This window comes from Caretta caretta, chromosome 13 (assembly GCF_965140235.1).
Source record: "Caretta caretta isolate rCarCar2 chromosome 13, rCarCar1.hap1, whole genome shotgun sequence".
Taxonomy (NCBI): domain Eukaryota; kingdom Metazoa; phylum Chordata; order Testudines; family Cheloniidae; genus Caretta; species Caretta caretta.
The window spans coordinates 18,074,459-18,096,468 of NC_134218.1; the positions used below are offsets into that span (position 1 = coordinate 18,074,459).

Genomic DNA, 22,010 nt, shown 5'->3' on the forward strand with positions numbered 1-22,010 from the left:
TTCAGAAGGTGGAGCAAGTAACTGGGAAAGTAACTTGATTCTAACTAACAGGGAGGAACTGGTTGTGAATCTGAAGGTTGAAGGCAATTTGGGTGAAAGTGATCATGAAATGATAGATTTCATGATTCTAAAGAAAAGGAAGGCATGAGAGCAGCAGAATAAGGCCAGATGGATGTAAAAAAAGCAGACTTTCACAAACTCACACAACTGGTAGGTAAGATCCCACCTAAAGAAAATCTAAGGGAAAAAGGAGTTCAGGAGAGCTGGAAGTTTCTCAAAGAGACAATATTAAAGGCATAAAGAAAAGGAGTACTTGTGGCTTCTTAGAGACTAACAAATTTATTTGAGCATAAGCTTTCGTGAGCTACAGCTCACTTCATTGGATGCATGTAGCTCACAAAAGCTTATGCTCAAATAAATTTGTAAGTCTAAGGTGCCACAGGTACTCCTTTTCTTTTTGCGAATACAGACTAACCCAGCTGCTACTCTAAAACCTATTAAAGGCATAACTCTCCCAATGTAAGGAAAGATAGGAAGAATAGTAAGAGGCCAATATGGATCCATCAGGAGCTCTCTGGTGATTTGAAAATCAAAAAGGAATCCTACAAAAGGTAAAAACATGGACAAATTACTAATAATGAATACTCAAGAATAGTACAATCATGTAGGGACAAAATCAGAAAGGCTAAGGCACAAAATGAGTTACATCTAAGCTAGTGATATAAAAGGCAATCAGAAGAGGTTCAATAAATATATTAGTATCAAGAGAAAGATGAAGGAAAGTGTAGGTCCTCCACTTAGCGGGGAGGGAGAGCTACTGATGACATCAAGAAGGCTGACTTATTTAATGCCTATTTTGCTTCAGTGTTCACTAAAAAGGTTAATTGTGACCAGATACTTAAAACAATTAATATTAACAACATGGAGGAAGGAACACAAGGGCACATCTTATAGTTAGAAAGGTTTTCCTAATATCTAATTAGTGCGGTTATGCATGAATTTGAAGTAACTGTGCAAACATTAAATGCAAAGGCACAATTCTGAAAATCTGAATTTATTTTTCTAACTCCTCCATCCCCTGTTGCAAACTTGTCAGTATAAATAGCTACTAATGACACAAACTTTTCCATTTAACTATAAATCAAAATATTAACAAAATCTGTCCTCCTCACTTTAGACACAGAACTCTCATAGTTGATAATGATGATACACCAGTCGCAAAGGAGGTCAAAAGAGTCATGTTCATTTCAGCTGTGTTAGAAACTGGGGGCAGGTGGAGGATTAGGCTGAATTAAAATTTGCCACATGGAAAGATAAAAGAGGAGAGGGGAATGAAATGCCATTTACAGGTTTCTAAAGAGATGTTATGAACAGAAAGTGCACGTAATATAGAGAGCATTTGATGGTTTCTCCCTTTAATAATTTGGTTGAAAAAAATATATAGTTTAGTAGGCAATAGGCTGCACCAGCTCCTGTTGTCTCTGTGATAAAATGAACAAAACCAAGCACTTATACTTCCTAAATTCTAATGAAAAAAATCAATGAACCCTAGACTATAAACTGAGCTCTAATTTCCAAAATCGCAGTGCTAATTTAAGATGAGCCAAACCATTCATAGGCTAAGGCAAATCAGGGCTTCCAACTTCTCTCATGCCAGAGGTTAAGTTTCACACCTGGAAGTGGATTTGTGAAGTAATGTGTATACCTCCTTTATTGTAAGTCAGTGAAACTATCTGTAGATTTCAAATGGAACATCGAAGCGCTCGCGGTCAGGACAGCATAGCCAAGGTCTTATAGAGCCCAATTCTGGAATTAAAATTTGCCAGATGGAAAGATACAAGAGGAGAGGGGAATGAAATGCCATTTACAGGTTTCTAAAGGGATGTTATGAACAGAAAGTGCAAGTAATATAAAGAGCAATACACTTAAGCTGAGAACAGCAACCCAGTACAATCCCTAAGAGATTTTGCCTAAGAGAGTAAAACCATCTTCAGGTGTTGGGAAATTTTTAACTGGCTGAGTTCAAAAGCATTGAACCGCATCAGCTTCAATTACATTTTCAGTCAGAGAAGATATAGAACAAGACAGATGTTAAAATCAGTGGGAGTTACTCATAACCTGGGGGCTGAGTGGTAAATTGTACCCGTAGCATGTTGTTTTCTTTAACTTCATTAGGGGGATTCTGGTTTTTGTGATTCTCAGTCTAGGTCTGGGGTAGGCAACCTATGGCACGCATGCTGAAGGCGGCATGTGAGTTGATTTTCAGTGGCACTCACACTGCCTGGGTCCTGGCCACCAGTCCGGGGGGTCTCTGCATTTTAATTTAATTTTAAATGAAGTTTCTTAAACATTTTAAAAACCTTATTTACTTTACATACAACAATAGTTTAGTTATATATTATAGACTTCTAGAAAGAGACCTTCTAAAAACGTAAAAATGTATTTCTGGCACACAAAACCTTAAATTAGAGTGAATAAATGAAGACTCAGCACCCCACTTCTGAAAGGTTGCCAACCCCTGGTATCTCACTTATTTAAAACGAGCTGATATGTGGATGGATTAGTAAGTGAATTGCTAAGGGTTATTATCTAATAGTTAGAGAATGAGGTTCTGCATTCTTTTCCTTGTTCTGCCTCTGACTTACTATGTGACCTTGGCCAAGTCACTAAGGACAAAAGTTTCAAACTTGGGGGACTAAAGTTTGGCACTGAATAAAAATGGCCTGATTTTCAGAGATGTTGAGCAATCAAATCTCCTTTTGAAGTCCATGGCAGGCTCTCTGCACGACTTAAAATCAGGCTACATATATTTAGGTAGGTAACTATAGATTATATGCTTAAATTCAGTCATTCAAGTTTGAAAATGTTAGTCTCTGTGCCTCAGTTTCCCCACCTGTCAACTATGGATAGCAATATTTCCCTATCTCACAGGGGTTAGTGAGGCTCAATCTGCAATCCTCCAACAAAAAGTGCAGTAGAAATGCAAAGTCTTCGGAAGTAAGTGTTTTCTTGGTATCCCCTATCACTTCATGTTACTGTTGTTGGATAGAGATTCTTTTATTAGTTGTGGACAGTCGTAGGGTCTCTAAATGTAACTGACAAATGATTTGGTGACCTGGGGAAAGAAAAAAAAAACTTTGTGTATATCTTCTGAACATTAATAATTCTAGTAGCTTGCAAACCAAGGAGTAGTCGAAGTTATCAATCCACACCTGTGAACGGCAATGTTTAGTGTAGACAGCACCGCCAGCAAGAGGTGGCACTATATCTGTATCTTACTGTTAAGTTGTTGTCTTGTATGTTGTTGATCTCACCTGTGGTGTTGGCAGGACATTCAGTTCTGTCTGTGTGTATTGGTGTTGATACTTGCAGTGTCCCCATAAATCTCTGTGATTATCAGTGAGTATTACAAGAGCCAACCCTCCCTGCATCCTGAACTGTTAAAGACCTTTCAAATGACCTAAAGCTTTGTGTGGTATTTATGTTTCATTTGCAGATGGCCAGCCTCCAGGTTGGAAGAAAGATCTACTCCATTAACGAAGACCTGGTATTCCTGCGTCCATTTCAAGAAGTGGAGGCCATCTTAAACCAATCTTTCTGCTCTCGGAGGCCACTTAGACTTCTGGTGGCCACCAAGTCTAAAGAGTAAGTGCCCAGAGGAACAGACATAGAGGGTTATCCGGAGACATTAACTTTTTTTACTACCTGTGGTTAAGGTAACTACATAAACATGTTACCCATCAAAAATTGCAGTTCAATACGCTGTTAAAAGAGGTAGAAGTTGTGAATCATGCTTGTTAGTGATCCTTACATCTCTTAAAGCAGCTGTGAATTATCCTTTGTGCATCAGAGTTAACTTTTGGCCCTCATGTGCACAAATGAAATTGAGTTACAAGGAGTATAACTTTGTCAGCAGCAGAAAGCTGCTCAGCAGTAGGTCTTTGCTTAAGAGAAAGCACCTCAGTCTACGGTATCACTCTGCTTGTTGTTGGACTGGTCTTTCCATCTGAGTTCATACAATTTTGTGCTCCATAATGAGAGCGTAGGCTGCTGGTCTTTCTCCCTAGTCCAGAAAGGATTGACACCACACCCAGACTCTTGGGTCAGGCCCTTCTTATCAGGGCCTCAACTTTATTTCTTCTACACAAAAGACTAGTAACTCAAATTTCTTCCCGCGCAATCCAGGGTCTTCTGCAGGAGCTCTCTCTTCTCTGCAGATTCCCCTCTACATCCAGCTGTCTGAGAATCATCCACAACATGTGCCCTTTCCCCTCGTGACCCAAGGGCTTCCTGCCAAAGCCCCCTCTGCTCTTGGCAGCTCTTTTTCAATCCTCCTGCAAGCGATTTGCCTAGGAGTCAAGGGCCTGCCACAGGAGCAAATCCAATTCCTGCAGCTCTGCCCCTAGGGTTCCCTGCAGGAACCTTCCTACTCCCTGCAGGTTTGCAGCTCAGCTGAGGTACTTGCTGGTTGTATATTTAGCTGACTCCTAGCTAATCAATCTCAGCTAAGAGATAGCTAATAAGTCACTGCTGGGCCCCAACTCCCCTTAAAGCGTCAGATACCCTGTGAAAGAGGGCCCATAGTAAATCAGGGTCCCATGTATTATTGGATTACATAGCCACAGACTTTGCCATGTAATCTACCCCTTGAGGTGGAATTATGGTCCAGAGTCTAAGCTTTTATTTAAAACAATTGGCCAGAACCTCAGCTGATGTAAATCAGAACAGCTGCATTGAAGTCATCCTGGAAATGGAATTTAATATAAAAATAAACAACATGGAGGTTTCTGTACTGATTGTATCATTCATTTTCAAGCTAAATACATTAAACACACCAATTTTTAATTAGCAAGACATAATTTTTATCTCCCAGACCAAATTGCTACAGAACCCAGGCTGGATGTTGGTCCAGCCCAATTAGTTGTGGGGTACATATTGATAACGCCATCTGTCTTTGTTTCTGGGGTATACAACCTGTAACTTCATTTTGAGCAACAGGGACGTGAGCCAACAAAACCTGTTAGTATCTGGCTCCTAGGAAAACCTCAGCAGAATTAATTTCTTTGAATTGAGAATAATAGGGGTTATGTCCTGTGTGCTCCCCCTGCACACTATACTTAGCTGTAGCCTTCGTTAGACCTGGGTTTTGAGTCTGTCTCCATGCAGGGGGCTGACCCACCATATGTTCAGCTTTCCTGCGCTTTGCATTCAGACATGTGCAGCAGCTGTCTTTAGTTTTTAATTTGCATAGACTGTGATGATGTTCCAGAAAGAAACACAATCTGCAAAACTACTTAGTGACAGTCACTTCTGTGCTCACGAGAGCTTAACTACTATGTGGTTTAGTGTTTGTTGTTTCTTCACTTTTACTGTCGCTTTAATAAATGGCATGTCCATACGGAGAGTTAATGAACAGCAAGCTGGGAAGTAAATCTACAGTGCTGTAGCACACCATGCATTAATTGACCATGTGGGCCCTACTACTGCACACTAAAAGTTCCATAGTGCACTTTGACCTACTGCTGTTTGAAACAGTTAGCGATGAGCATGCGAGGATGCTGTAGGTTTACATTCCAGCTTGCCATGCACTGGCTCTCCGTATGGACCAGCCCAACAAGAAACACAGACTAGAGTGGGTTATATTGTATTCCATTCAGGTCCTATGAAGCACACGCTCCTAGAATTAGCCTAATCAGTTGCAAAATAACGTTGTCCTGCATATGAGGATTAGATGGTTCATCACAGGCCTCATTATTGCATACGGTACATATTACCACAAGGCCATTGATTCAAATCCAGTTCAGGGTCAAAAGTTGTTACCATCAGAGACTGTTTGGTGGCCTCCTATGTGAGTGTGGTGGGTCTCAATCCAGTTCCAAGAGCACAGATGTCCACAGCATAAAATCTATCCCCTCCGTTGGCACTAACTGCGACCTCTGTTGTCAAGTGACTGGGCTTGCCGGCTAATCTATCCCCTCAGCTCTAGAGAAGGTTCCTTCTAAGTCGGGCAGCATGGAGGAAGCTTGCACTGGTGCTGCCTAGACTGCACAAGTTCTATGGGTACTGGGAAGACATCTTCATTCTCCAGGGTTGTCAGTCCGGCCATAACCCACATTAAAATAAAATAAAGGTCAAATTATCATCTGACAGAAGGACAGCTGAGGTGGTAAAATAAGTCACTGCTATGTGACAAGAGCTACTGCATGGTGTTAACTCATCTCTTATTAAACTTTTAGGGTATATTTAAAGCTGTTTGCAAACAGTCTAGGAATTTTATTGAGCCCCAAACACACAGAGGTATGATCTTACACAAGAACTGATAGCAGTACACATGGGTTTAGCAGTCTAATTTGACATGCTGCTTTCTTTCTTTCATGTTTTCTGCAGAATTATAAAAATACCAGATTGTCACGAAGCTCTTTGCTTCCAGATACGGGGAACAGCGCCACCCTATGTCCGTGCTGTGGGCAGAGGTAAGCAAGGGGTGTGTGATGTAGCTAAGGCGTGAAACATTGAAATATAGACAGCCAGGTACATCCCTCTGACAGAACAAGAGCCACATTATATTGTCCCAAGGTCCTAAAAAAACTCTGTGGAAGTCTCTAAGTTCCACAATCACAGAGCAGGACCCCTTGTGCTAGGTGCTATACAAATACAGAGCAAAAAGAGAGTGCCCTTCCCAAAGAGTTTGCAATCTGAATTCAGTATAAGTATTGCTTCACTATTAAAGCTGGGTGTTGGGTGACTGTTCCCACCTACAGGAAGCAAAAAGTGACTTGGCTCAATGCCAGGAGAAATGTGTTGTTAGACTTGGAAGGGATGTTGAGGAAGCATCATCACTTGGGCCATTGCAGGCTGGATAAAGCACCTGAGAATGTTCAATAGGAATCACTCTGATGCTTTCAGGTGGATGGATCATCTTTTCAATGTTCATGAACTTTGCAATGCATTATATCAGATTTGGGGACTGCTTTTCCTTCACACCAGTTTGTACTGCTGTAACTCCATTGGCTTTAATGGAGTTATGCCTAATTTACACTAGAATGAGTTAGAGGAGAATTGGGTCCTTCGGTTCTTTTAAAAGGAGAAAGCATAAGGCGTGACACAGAGATATTCATTAGTGCTGTGACTGCAATGTGACATACTCCTGGGAGAATTCTGTGCCACTGCGCATGCGCAGAATTTATGTCCCTCACAGATTTCTTTGCCTCCACACAGAAAAATGACTTTCTGACAGGGAAGTAAAGGGAAGCCACAGGAGTGGTCATGCGACCCTCCCCAGCAGTATATTTTGGAGGCCCAGAGCAGCCAGCAGAGAGGTAAATCACTGTGGGGCAGGAGGCAGGACTGGAGAAGATCTGGCTGGTGGCTGCTAACCAGCTCCAGGCTCAACTGCTAGTCCCGGCTGGGCTGGGGAGGTCAGACCCACCCCCAGATTTCTCCCTTGGCTGAGGGAAGCTCTGCAAACTCCCCCTTCCCACTGCCCCCCAGCTTCCTGCACCCATCACTCCTCAGCTGCAGGAGGAGGGATCCCTGTACAGGGAGCTGCTCCTCCATCGAGGTACACAGCAGCCAGTGGCCTGTGCCTCCACATTTATCTGACCAATAAAATTTGCAGAATTTTGCAGAATTTTAATTTTTTGGCACAGAATGCCTTCAGGAGTAAATGTCAAATGAGCCACAAATGAAGCATTGCTCCTACCTTTATCTTTGGCAGTTACAAAGGGTAAGACCTTTCAACTGTATATGGCTTCCTTCCTTCAGTAGGATTGTGTATGTACAAATATATAATGTCAGTATTTAGAAACAATGCAAAGACTTATCATCCCATATACAGGCAACAATACCCTACTTCAAAGCACCTTTTCATTACATACCTTCAAACAAGCACAAAATATAATTTTTAAGACAAAGTACAAATGCATTTCCTTAATGTGCTAGCTAGCATTTCTGAAGCCTTTACTAGAAAAGGGACTAATTACACTGACTAAAATTGTTTGTATCTTAGATAATTGAGCTTAAAAAGTAATTATGACTTTAATGTAGGCTCATAGGGGCTAAATTCTGATCTGAATTTCATTCATGTAAATCTACTCAAATTGGTTGAATTACTCTGGATTTACTCTGGTGTAACTGACATTAGAATGCTGTTCCTAGACTCTGGCAAATTGCCTAATGGGGAAATATTCAGCTTCTTTCAATTAACACATGACAGTCTGCAAACTGTATAGTTATGCAAATTTAAACAACATCTTAGCCAATTAAGACTAGAAAGAAAAGATCGTCAAAGATTCCCAAAAGATAAGTTTCCCCCCGTAAGAATTTCATTAGGTTTCTGCTGTGACTTTATCCAGGTTTATATAAGAACGGCCATACTGAGTCAAACAAATTGTCCATCTAGCCCAGTATCCTCTCTTCTGACAGTGGCCAATGCCAAATGCTTCAGAGGGAATGAACAGATCTGGGCAATTATCAAGCGATCCATCCCCTCTCGTCCAGACCTGGCTTCTGGCAGCTGGAGGTTCGGGACACCCTGACCATCTTAGCTAATAGCCATTGATGGACCATGAACTTGTCTAATTCTTTTTTGAACCCAGTTATAGTTTTGGCCTTCTCAACATCCCCTGACAATGAGTTTCACAGGTTGACTGTGCGTTGTGTAAAGAGGTACTTCCTTTTGTTTGTTTTAAATGTGCTGGCTATTAATTTCATTGGGTAACCTCTAGTTTTTGTGTTATATGAAGGGGTAAACCCTAAATTCATATTGATTTAAAAGTGGTCCTTAAATAAAAAGACATTTGTCTTTCAGTCAAAAAGACAAGGACTCTACATTGTTAAATGGGCCGGATTCCCCTCCCTCACTTAACTAGGACATTTTCCAAAGGTCACTGAAGTGAAGAGCAGATTTTCCATTGGTTTCTAAGAATTTTGAATCAGTAAATCAGGATTAACTCCACTGAGGCCAGAGGCAAATCATACCTTATATGTCCACATGTGTGAGTTAGAGGGAGCTACCTGTAGCTGATCTGAATTTTCTGTAATTTTGTAATGAATTACTTTAGACAATGATCCAAAGTGCATCGATAACATGAAACAATTGTTACATACTTGCTGCCTGCCTATAATTTTTATTATGAAAACCTGGTTTGATAGCTAAAACCACTAACTTGCAGTGATAAGTGAGGGAGCGGGTTAAAATAAACGTTTAAAATGACTTGTGGAATTCTTATAATTTGCAAAATAAGATTGAAAGTCCCAGTTTCAGTACAGTTGATAAAATATTGTGTTTGACAGAAAATCTGCATAAAGTAACCAACCGTTCATGCATTGTAACATCAATATTTTCTTTGTACTAATTCATTGCTTTATTATGGATTCTGTTTTCACTGTAGAACATTGAAAATTGGGAAACAGGCTTGTCAAAACAGGGACTCTATGGGTAGGTCTACACTGCAATTAAACACCCGCGACTGACCCGGATCAGCTGACTCGGACTGTTTAATTGTGGTGTGGACATTCAGGCTTGGGCTGGAGCCTGGCCTCTGGGACCCTCACCCCTTGCAGGTATTTAATTGCTGCATAGACATACCCTACAAGTCTTAACATATATTCTGTGAATCACTGTGTTTTAGGCAGACACAAAGGGCCTGAATCTCTTCTTTCAACAGTGTATATCAGAAATCACTCCAGTGAAATCTGTAGGACTTTTCCAGGGTATAACACTCCAGTCTAGCCCTTTGATGTATACTCTGTGCCCTCTAGAATGAAGCTAGACACTCTGGACTCAATGTGTAAATGAGGGCAGGGGACCTATTTTTCTGTTCTCTTGATCCTGGGCCAGCCAGTGCTTGATAAGTTTATGAATAGTATTAGATGATGTAGGTGCCTGTGATAGCAGGGGACTGGACTCAGTGACTCAGTAGGTCCCTTCCAGTCCTAAATTCTTAGTATTCACATATGCATGTGCACTGGAATAACTGACTAGGCAAAGTGCAAAGTACTAGAGAATCAGACAGACACACAGCAACTTACCAGAGTGTAATTTACAACCTCATCTTGCACATCACCTACGATGTAATAATGTGTGCACTGAGGGCCCAAAGGAAAGGCTCTGTTTGAAGGTTATATACATTTGCCTCACATGACAAAGCTCTTCCAGAGCTCTTTCACCAAACCCAGCAAAACCACAAGATAGCTCCCAAACATCCTGACTCCCCACACATCTTAGCCAGAAATGCTTTTCACTCCCTCTGTTCTCTTAATCTTCTCCATAGCTGGGCTGCTGAGCTGTTTGAACTCCCCTCTGGTCTGTCTTTGTTTCAGGCTCCAAGGCTGCGGCTGTGGGACTCCACTCAGGGCAGTGCATTTTGAAAGTTAATGGGAATAATATGATGAATGAAAATTACACAGAAGTTCTGGAGCACTTCACAGCATACAGGAACAGGCAGCAGGAATTGCTGGTAAGTACACAGATGTGAGGCCTGGATGGAACTTAACATAACGTTTTGAGAGGGAAAAATAATATAATAGTCTTATACACACGTGCTCCTTAAAAAGTGTGTTTTAACTTATCTGCCTGCTGCCATGGGACCCTACTGTCATTAATGGAGATGCTTGGGGTGAAACCCTGAATAGAATTTACCCCTTAGTTGTAAAATGTGTATGAATCACAAGTATTCCAGTCCATAGACTTCTAAAGATTGCTTCCCAGCTAATAGCAGAGGTAGGTTTGTGCTACCAAAATTTAAACCCAGATTCATATTTCATACACCTAAATTTCAGGGGGGATCGGACCTGGATTCTACTCCAGTCCACTTTGGAGATAGGGATGAGCTGCAAAATTCACATATACATCCAGGTTTATACTCCAAACTACACCCCTTCTTCAGAGTGCTCAGGTGTTTGTATCTAAGTTATTAATTCTTAGGTTATGGTTGCAACAAGGTTCCAGTTGCCAGTAGACTAAACTCAGCTCTCACATACATGACACAGAACCCCTGACTAGAGGACAAAAACTTTTCACAGCCATCATCAAAAGGCTTAAAATCCATGCGAGAAGAGTGTGTGAAATCCAGGTGTATCCCTGATGAAGTTGAGGCAGCTCTTCATAGTGTTCCTGTTATTTTGAAAGGGATTGTACCAGTGGGTGTACCGAACACACGAAGACGCTGAAGAGGATAGAGCTCAGCAGCCAACATTTAACTCGTACCTGAACGGCAGCCATCTTGAGTCAAGCGAAGGACAGCTCTCAGTGGAAGGAAGTGCAGAACTGGATCCCCTTTATAAAAGCCAACAGGAAGCAGGTAAAGGAAAGCCCACCCAATTTCATGAAGGAAGGAAATGTAGGCAGGCAAGCCAGACACTTTCTGATTACTCGGGAGAAAAGGGGTGATGGAACTGTGAAATGTAATTATTGCTGTAGAAAATCTCTCATTCTAGCAAAATGTGCAACAAGCTGCAGCTTCCCAGGTGAAATATTATCATGCTCCAGTTTATTTGGGAGGAACATGAAATTGGGATGTAACATGGAAATCTTGCTGTTGTGCCTCTCAACAAAGAGGAATGTCCCCTGCTCTGAACAGAAGAGACAGCATTAATTAATTGTGGAGTTTTAGAGCCTGTTTCTTGCTGGCGCCTTTGGGAATCTCTATAAGTACGAAAGTCACAAAGCTAGGTAGGCAGAAAACCCTCCGCTTTTCAGTACAATCTGCTTAGTATTCTCTCTTGCATGCCATGCCCTACAGTCAATGACTGGGGCCCCACATGCTGAGAAAGTATGTACTAATAGGAGTTGTATAGTTGGTAGCTGTGACGTCAAGCCACAACCCAGCATAATTACACGGTGTCTGAATTTTGGGTCAAGATGCATCACACTGGAAAACACTTTTCATGAAGTGAGCCCCACCCCTGTGCCATGTGTAGCTCAACTTCTTTGGATAGTTCTCCTAGCTCTTGCTCAGTAGAAAGCAGGGACTGATTCACTCGTGGAATATGGGATACTCAACAAGCCCTGTAAGGGGTCGGGTCTCAACTATAGTAAGGGACCGTGGGATATGGTTTACTGGCCTCCATAGGGTGAGCTAAAGCTGAGAGATGAAAATGAAAGGCTAAAATGACAGGAGAAAGGAGGTTCTTCCTCTGAGACATCTGGCCCCCATTTGGCATTTTGGCCATGTGGCTCCCATTGTGGGCATTAGATTATGACTAAAACAAATATGGTATTTATACTTAACAGAAAATTTAATCCAAATGTAACAGAGCCCTGGGCATGATTCTTTGGCATGGTACAATCTAACCTTTAGGGGCAGATTCTGATAGCCCCATTCACATTGAGCAGCCATCTACGCCATATTGGCTTCAGAGGTACTCCTGACATGCATACAGTGAAGGATGTACACAAAGCATTTGCAAGACTAGGGCTTAAGCAAGACTCAGGCCCACCATGTTTATCTCTTCCACATATTGTCTGTGTTTCTTAGCCTGCTATGCCAAATGAAACCAGATTGCAATATCCCCCGTCTTACCCCTCCAGGACAATTGCTCATTATTAAAGTTTCTGGAGTGAGCACTTCTGGTAGCTGTGTGGTATCATCTCCCACAAAGGAAGGGCTGGGTGATGGCGGCAGCAGCAGGGGGAGGGAGAAGTGTTCCCTGGAGCTGTGTGGATGACATGGCTGCAAACTAAAGGTCTGCAAATAACTCGAGCTAGAATAATGTCATTTTTTTGTAATTCAAGTGACTTTGATATTCCGGACCAAATTTTCAGAGGGTGTGCAAATTGTGTCAGCAACATTTCTGGGCACATCACTTTCTACAGGCAACCCTCCCCTTAGTCTAAGTATAAGTAAAAAGACTGACTTACTTCATATTAAGATATTGATAGAGAAAATTAATTGATGTGGGAGGACATTCCCAAAGAACACTCCAAGGGGTATGCAAGTTGAATCCAGACTCACTGGACCCCTATTAACAATAGATCTGGGATCATGTGTACAGCAATGCAAGTTGCATGCAGACCCTAATGCACCAGGGGATCTGAAGCCAAACACTGTATCTCCTAAACAGGGGTGTGTGCAAGGGGGAGCAAGCAGGGGCATGCCCCCCCGCCCCAATAATTGTTGCAGGCACAGAACTTCTCCAGCTCCAGGGCTGCAGAAGCAGGGAGATTGAGCTGCTGCTGGGGCTGGGTGGGGAGGGGGGACAGCGAGTTCCTCCTGGAACTGGGTTGGTAGGGGGGCAGCAAGCTCCTCCCCGGGGGTGGGAGGGCAGTGTGCTCCGGCTGTATGGGGGATGGGGGAGCAAGCTCCTCCCAGGGAGGGGGGGCTGTGAGTTCCTCCTGGGGCCAGGGAGAGAGGGGAGGCAGCGAGCTCTGGCTGGGTGGAGGGGAGGCAGCGAGCTCCTCTTGGGGATGAAAGGGGGGCAGCAAGCTCCAGCCTGGGAGGAAGGGAGGAAGTGACCTCCTCCTGGGGCTAGGTGGGGAGTGGGGGCAGCAAGCTCCTCCCAGGGCCAGTGGGGAGCGGGGAGAGAGGTCTTCTGTGCCCCCCCACAGAAGGGGTCAAATTTAAATTCCTGCGCATGCCCCTGCTCCTAAAAGGTAGGGGCTGGTCGAGAAAAAACCAAGGATAGGCCACTGCAAGACGCACTGCAGCACCTCTGGACTTCCTCTGCTGGTGAAGTTCGTGCTGAGTGGCATTGACAGCTGCCTTGGAGAGGAGGTGGTGATAGCAAGGACTGCCCTTCCCTGGGACGACTCTCCCTCTGGCACAGCTGCATGTGAAGTGCACTCACCAGGGTGAACCTGCAGCACTAACTGCAATTTGGAGTACAGTGGTGACAGGGCTTCAAGGGAAGTCATTTAGGAACAGTAAACTGCTTCGTGTTTCATCAAGGACATTGAGAGCTAATGTAATTTACCTCCCATTTGAGAGTCCCTGCCAGGTACCATGATCTGTGCCATAAATGTATGCTGGGCATACGTGTCTCCTGAGCGTGTGTGTGCACATGCACACCTGCGTTTGTGAGTGTGTGTGTTTCTGAGTGTTGGTTCCCTAACGGCTTGCCTTTGGTTCTAGTCTCTCCGTTGATCATGAGCGAAGACATGCATCTCATTAGCTTGACTGTGGACAATGTCCATCTGGAACACGCGGTGGTGTATGAATACGTCAGCACTGCTGGGATCAAGTGTTATGTCTTGGAGAAAACCGTAGAGCCAAAGGGTTGTTTCAATCTGACTGCAAAGGTACCCGCCACCATACATTGCCAGCTTCCTTCCCAAGCACAATAAGGGAAACCAATGAGCCAGGCTTACCCGCTTTGTCTGTTTGGTGACACGGCATGTTATGCTATTGGCCCTGCCTGGAGCTTAGGCTAGTTCATTAGAATGCACCAGTATAGAGTAACTAACTCCTGTTTGGTACAGGCAAGTTGCACTGACTCTCCCTTCATTTCAACTCTTGAGGACTTGAGTCAAGACACTCTTGAAGGAGGGTCCTCAGCTGGGAAACTCTCCCAGTGAAACTCTCCCATTTTTGTCTGTCCACTAGAGCAGGAGTTTGCTGCTTCTCAGGGCAAATGTGAAGTTCATCCTTTCAGGGAAACATTTGCTGCCCCTTGGGGTAAGACTATGGAGGTTTTCCCCATCAGATGCGTTGGGTTGGTTGATATGAAGCATGGGTTTGATTGCTGCCTAGTGTGGGCAGGAATGATTGGTATTATGTTTTGGTGTGCACTACAATGGACAAATAATAAATGTCTGCATCAACTAACAATAACATTATTGGCGTGTCCATGCTGGGACAAAGCAGAAATAACAAGACAGAGCAAATGTGCCAGAGACTGAACATTCCCTGTGGCAAAATGACTGTTTTGAGCACATCCAATATATTTTAAAAACTTCTGGCTGAAGTTTTGAAGTGTTGAGATTAGGCATGACAATGATTCAGAAGGGCTAATTAGGGAAGAAAGAGGGCTGGATGTGTGCTGAATGCCACTTTCCTGAAACATGCCAAAATGTGGGGTGTATACTGCAGTGGAAGGATATTGCAGTATTCCTGGCTCTCAGCCCTTTACCATTGGAATTTTGTTTCGTTTTTCAGATTTTAGAAGCCTTTGCTGCAGATGACAGTCACTTTGTGAAGAACTGCAAGAAGCTCATCTCCCAAAGCAGAGCTGTGGAGACCATGCCAGAGTATGATTTCCGGCAAACCTGTGACACTAAGCTGGAGAGCATCTGCAAAAGGCTCACCAACTACCACAAGGTGCAGCGTTATTAGATCTCAGTGGCGTATCTAGACAGTCCTATACTGTCAAAATAGTGGGGTCTGAGTATTCTTTGCTGTGTTTTCTCCATTAATTGCTTTAGAGAGAAGTGTTCTACTGATCTGAGCACAGAACTAGAAGTTATGTAGATTGCAAGCTCTGTGGGATAAGGACTTGTCTCTAGAGCATCTACACACTGTTGTCTCTATGGGCTGGAATGCATGCCTCTGCTGACAGATCCATCCTGCTCATCCAAATGAGGAGCCCAACCCCGTTCCCCATCAATGACAAGAGCTGTCACATGTCTGTGTTGTGCACACAAGTTACTATGATTGCATGAGCACACTGTATACCTGTATGCACAAACTAAGTATGCTTTCGGTACAGTTATCTGACATGTTTGAAATCTGACCCTCAGAAGAACTTTTTAAACAATTCTCAAGGAAATTAAAATGTCATTTTTTCCAGTGATATTTTTGGAACAGTACCTTCCAGTATAGCAGAGATGAGATGGCTGTGGAAATGGTAGACTGGCAGGGAAAAATAAGGATCTTCTGTGTTGCATCATCTTTTTTTGCAAATGAAATCTCACAAACTTGCTTTATGCCCCAGTTTGCAGATGAGCTCAAAATGAAGGTGAGCCCAGCCTTCAAACAAGCCACATCGGAGCCTCACCCCCTCAACAGCATGGATTTCTGCCCCACCAACTGCCACATTAACCTCATGGAGGTATCCTACCCCAAAAACACTACCTCAACAGGAAGGTCATTCAGCATTCGCATTGGACGGAAGCCATCTATAATTGGTCTTGATCCAGAACAAGGTGCTCATGAGTGCTTCAGTGGCATTATTTTAGTAAAAAGAGGAGTTGTATTTTCAGTGAGTTCAAGACAAATCCAAAGAAATGTTGCCTTGACAATATACTTTTTTTCTTCTTCTTAAAATGCTCATAGTAAGATGGCAGGCAGTATGCAGTTACTGTAAAATAACTCAATGCCTTGGGCACAGAGTATGGCCTCAAGTCAAACATCTTTAACAGCGAAGTAATGTGGCTTTCTCATCACACCTAAAATGCCCTGGGGTGTTTTTTCCACTTAGAAGAGTTGTCTTATTGAGTGGAAGAAAAAAGTGATGGGGCTAAGTGGTTCCATAATGTGAAGTTGTATCATAATCGCAAGGGTGAGAAACCTCAAGTAGCCAATCAGATAGTAGTGCTCTTCCCTCTGAGCCATTACTAAACTAATCCCCCACATTGGCACTAGGCGGCTCTGTAATGTTGGAGGTGTTATCTTTCAGATATATGGCTACTACTTAAGATTTCCTTGCCAGGTAAATCCTTGTGCTGCAATGTTTCACTATTGTACCTCTCACAATATACTTCTGAGTCATTCAGTGTCCAACAAGATGAGTGTGCAAGAGGACTTGGGACAGCCCCATGGAAATCTGGACTATCCCAAATATTGAAGAATGGTTGGAGACCCTTTTCAAATTAGGCCAACGAGAGAAGCCCTGCCCACTTGTACTTTTTAAAGATCCCACGGCACTTTTCATGAGAGTAGGAGGGGATAATCACAGTATCACAGTCATGTTCCAGCTCTGCTGCGGATATTCTCCTTGCCACCATTTGTAAATGAAAATAATTATTCTTTACTTTTCCTGACAATGATAGTTATTTTCCCAGGGGTCAGTTTTCCCATCTGTAAAGCTGGGATAATACTGACTTAACAGGTTTGTTTCAATCTTAAATTGGTTAGCATTATAAAAATGCATCGAGCTCCTCAGATGGTCAGTGCTATGAATGGGCAATGTACTATTATTAGTTATATGAGTTACCATGATCATGAACTACAGTAATGGCAAAAAACTTAGTTTGCATGCCATGGAGAAGTCCTATAGAATAAATAGAAAGTTATATTTTTGCCACAATGTTTTAAAGAAGGTTCAAGATTCCTATAGGGAAGTGCACATTCTCTATTAAACACTGTAGGATTTTAGAGCAATTTCTGTAGACTAACCTATTTAAATTTCTGTATGAGCCTGTTGGTTTAATTCCTGTTAAATTCCATAGAAACCTGCTCTAAGTATTGAGAGGTAATACATACAGTCACTAGAGCCATACTAACTACTTCCTTCAATGTTTAGTAGGTACTCTGAATCCAGTCTCATACACTCAGCATTGCATCACCACCATGGCTGCACCATCGTGGAAGTGCCTAACCCCAGAAGATGGAGAACTCAACCCACATGAACAATATGAGGGTAGCTTTGGCCAGCAGAATGGGGGAACAAACCAGGAGGAAAGGGGACTCAGCTTTCTGCTGAAAGAAGAAGACCGGGAGATACAGGACTCGTACCTTCAACTTTTTAATAAACTAGATATTGCAGTGAAGGAAATGAAGCAATACGTCTTCCAGATAAATAAGTGAGTAAAGAGACCCCTGTGTGTGCGCTGCTGAGGGCACGTCCTAAATAAAGGGACATGCTATCTGAGAAAATGGAAATATGCAACCACAGAAATATATTCTGTGTCCATTAGCACAAATTATAATATGTTAGTATGTGTGTGCATGCCCCCGCCCCCGCACTGCACCACGGCCTTTTGCTGGATGGAGGCGGCCGGACTTGCTCAAATGGAGATCCATCTACCTATGTGTCATTTCCACTTACATAATGAACTAGTGTAGCTGCTCTTTGCACTCTCTGGCTTGAAGTCTATGTTAGAACTAAAGGTTGTCCATTCTGGTTCTGATTCCTATTATTTGTTAAACTCCAAGAGTGGGCTAAGTGCTGTACAAGACACAGACACTGGGAAAATCCCTGCCCCGAAGAGTTTATCTATAAGACTGACATAAAAATACACTGGGAGGCCCAGATGAGGGAGCTATTTTAGATCGGAAGTCAGTAGTCAAAAGGGATTTGAATAAGGAGGGCCTGGCAGACTAGGACTGAGAGTTCATTCCATGGAGAGGGGAAGCAAGGGAGAAGGTACAGAAATTGTAACAGGAGAAGAAAGGAACAATGAGGCTGACATTGTTAGTGGAATGAAGAGGGAAGGTGGGATATGGCAGGAGTTGGATCAATTACAAAGGCCGCTGCTTATGCCCCATGTGTGTGCATTTAACTCGTGACCATGGTGGTTGTGTGTGTGGGTCAGGCCATAGGCTCTTATGATACATGCCCTACTTGGGTTGTGGGGGATAATGTTTTCTTATTCTAAGATGAACAGCAGAAGGGGCTCAGTCTTCCCCTTCTGTCCTTCTTTTTCTGGCTTTAACCATGGGTGTCAGCTTAATAGGTCAAGTAAAAAGGACTCTTTATAAATGTGATTGCAGTTTGGCAGACTCAGCACGTAGGAAAATCTGCAAGGCTTTGGGCCAGTCTCAGCAGGATGAGATCTCCTGAAAGAGTTAGCACATACTGACTAGAATTCTTCCTCCACTGGCCAATAAAAGGCAAATTTATGATGTATACTCTGTGGTTTTTGGAGTGCCAGTTAGTGTCTAGAGGAAAAATCCAGCAGGAAAAAGGATGCAAACGTGGGGACATTTCTTCACTCTTGATGGAAGTGAGACTATTTGTGCAGAATAATTTATTTTAGCAAATAATTACACTTTAAAATGTGCCTAAGAGTCTCACAGTATTTTGCAGAAAATCGGGTGGATGACTATTCCTACCATACTGCCACAGTTCTGTGTTGCTGTCTTTTTTTATTACAAACACTGTATTAATGGGGAGGGGATCATCTAGACCTGCTCAAAACTCTCATAACCAAAACTCACCTGGTTTTGAGAGTTCTTGCAGGGCATGTTTGATTAGGTTTTTGAACCTGGGTTGATACTTTTGTACAAGCTATCTGAAAGTCAGTGCTTTTAACCTTAAACTAGTCAGAACTTGGCAGTTTTAGCCAAGTTTCATGTTGCACTTTAGGTTCTGAATGAATGCAAAATTCACCTATTGTGAGTTCACATGAACTAAAACCAAAAAAAATTTGCATGCGAATCAAACTGAGTGAGTTTCAGGTAGCTCCCATCTACATATAGCTGAAGTAATAGAAATGTTGCTTTTGTTTTCAAGTGCACTTGAGTTCAGATCACAGTAGTGAATGCATAACTCACAAGATTACTCACCAGTCACTGAGAGCAATGTGTTTTACCTTTCTAGGCTTTTGTCCACCATAACAGAACCCACTGGCACATGTGAACATCTGTCCAGTGAGGAGACATCCCCACCTTCCTTGGGGGCTGAAGAGAGTGACACTGACAAAGCTGAGCATGGTGGGAGTAAGAAGGTTTGTTTCAAAGTTTCTGAGGAGGACCAGGAAGACTCAGGACATGACACAATGAGTTTCAGAGACTCCTACAGGTGTGTTCAAAGATATACACGGCTCTCCATTCTGGTCGGCAGTGTACTTTGAGGCTATTTAATCTTAATATTACAGTGCTGGATGGTAGTTAGAGAGATTAATAATCAGAAAGTCAAGTAACTGATACATAGGATAATACTGTTGAAATTCATAATACTAATGAATTAGTACCTAGTACCATATTAGTACTAATATGTGGTAGTTATACATTATGCTTACACTTTAAAAGTGCCATACAAACTGTAGCATATATCCTGAAATCCTTACTGCTTACTTAGCAAAACTGTCCTTGAAGTAACTTCAATTTTTATTATTGAGTAAATGCTTCAGTGTTCCCCCCATTACCTAATTAATGGGCCTATAGGTCTGGACACTTAGGACTTGATTCCATTCCCACAGAAGCCTGTGGCAAGACTCCCATCAGCATCAGGGAATGTAAGAATGGGCCCCAGTTCCTGCTCATATGGTATGCATTTAAGTGTATCCAGTACAGGATTCACAACGTCTCATCCATTTGACATGGCTCACATGTCACACAGGCTACCACAGGATCCATTTACTGCAGGGTCAAAAGATCAGATAGTCATCTAAGGTCAGAGAGAAGGCTGTTCTCCAGTGAAGTGCGGCAGCTGCAGGAGGGAATTCTCCAGGGTTTCAGGAGGTGTAGCCCATTGCTTTAAGACCTACTCAGCAGCTTCTGTATCTGATCCTGATGGTTTAGTGCCGCATGTGTACAAACACATTGTCCACAGAAAATGCAGACTAATTAGGGTTTGGGAGAGATTATGCCGATGGTTGTATCTTGGTTCCAGTCTGAGGTTTCTAGGCTAAACAGTGTTAATGTAGCACCAGTTGTCAGGAGAGCTCACCAGCAGGATTGTAATGATGCTGTATTGTTCTTTGTGATTTTAGGTCTTAAGCAGAACAGTTTCTAGACAATACATTGAATGATAAGGAAGCAAAGGAAAAGCATGTACCGGACTGTAATTCCTGATATTAATATGGGTGTGGTGATTTGCTACAAGGATAACCACTCTTAGTATAGTTACGCACTGTGGGCTGATTAACCACCATGGGATTTCCCCTGGTAAACACAGACATCCAGATTTATCCCTGGTGTATCTCCAGTCATGTTTGTAGAATTACACCAGGGATGGTTCTGGTCCCAAGAGTGTTTCTATTCTTGGGAAAGTTATAAGAGCAGTATAGCATTTAAAGTGGAATGGTATTGGAATATTCCCCATCAAATTACTCCATTTAGGATCCTCCAATAATGTTAATTTTTACCTGCCTCAGGTTCCCAAATACCCTGGGGTTCACTCTACATTTATCATCTATTAGGACAAAGCAATAAGACCTACTATGGGCACCAGAAGATCTTGCAGGGGTCCTCACTTCAAGCAAATATTAAAGTAGTGTGTTTCTCATGGACTTTCAGCAGGTGCAAGGGCTCCCATATGACTTCTTGCAGGAAGTCCTGTGAAGCCTCTGGCCAGCTCTTGGGAGTCCCCTTTCAGGTTTTCAGAGTAGAATGAAGAGAGACAGGGTTTTTCTCAGGTGTTAGCACTCTGAACCAGCTTCTGGTCTGAGGTGCACAGCCCAGCATAATTACCAGTGCCACAGTGAGTGCCCCTAGAGAGAGACAGCAATGCCCACTACTGCTAGGATTTTTAAAGGTGCCTAAAGAAATTAGGCACCCAACTCCCTTAGGTCCTTTGAAAATTCCAGTCCATGTGTTTTGGGATTAGAACCTAGCTGTGCAGCTCAAGGTTAGAACTAGGTTCTCTGGGGCATATTTCTCTTAGGAAATAAACAGCATTATTTTCAAGTCAGTGCTTTATTTTGTAGTCAGTTATACATTATTAAGCTCAAGTTATCTCACTGCTCTTATTATCACACAGATAAGCATAGCAAACACTCCTTCCCGCATCCCCCACTCACAACCCCTCCAATCCAAGACTTTTAGAAAATGTACTTATCTTGGAACATCAAATAGTTTAATGTGTCTTTTCCCCTCCTATACCATATAACTGTGAGCCACAGAAGCTCGACAGAGTTTGTAGGCTGCTTGATCTTATAATCGATGCTATTGTAAGAGGATTTTTCCATTCAAGTCTGTGAACAATTTTCCCAGAAGCCTAAAACACTGAGAAGCAGAAATGGACATCCCGCCTTTTTTTTAAAAAAATGGGTCTTTGAAACCACAAACCCAAATATTTGCTCAGGTGTCTCAAAATCTTGTTTTTGAGACAAGATTGACTTGCTGCTTCTCCTGGAATATTTGCTGCTGAAGGAAATCTCACACACTCCACAAGAGCAGTCTTTCTTGGAAGAGTACGTTTTTAAAGGCAGGACTTCAGAAGAGAGTAAACAAGTTGCCTTTTTCATC

The 22,010-nt window shown here is 42.7% G+C and overlaps 1 protein-coding gene across 5 annotated transcripts in view; it reads left to right on the forward strand.

Annotated features, from left to right (window-relative positions):
• Nucleotides 1–22,010, forward strand: part of PREX1 (phosphatidylinositol-3,4,5-trisphosphate dependent Rac exchange factor 1) — a 323,079-nt gene that overhangs the window by 174,025 nt on the left and 127,044 nt on the right. For 3 of the 5 annotated variants that reach the window (XM_048819857.2, XM_048819855.2, XM_048819858.2), the window contains exons 18-26: nt 3,497–3,645; nt 6,388–6,473; nt 10,324–10,460; nt 11,132–11,303; nt 14,073–14,239; nt 15,096–15,257; nt 15,871–16,081; nt 17,401–17,680; nt 19,420–19,620. In XM_048819857.2, the coding sequence (XP_048675814.1) occupies nt 3,497–3,645; nt 6,388–6,473; nt 10,324–10,460; nt 11,132–11,303; nt 14,073–14,239; nt 15,096–15,257; nt 15,871–16,081; nt 17,401–17,680; nt 19,420–19,620 (1,565 nt within the window). The remainder of the gene's footprint in view (nt 1–3,496; nt 3,646–6,387; nt 6,474–10,323; nt 10,461–11,131; nt 11,304–14,072; nt 14,240–15,095; nt 15,258–15,870; nt 16,082–17,400; nt 17,681–19,419; nt 19,621–22,010) is intronic. The other 2 variants (XM_048819856.2, XM_048819859.2) reach the window with 1 other exon arrangement.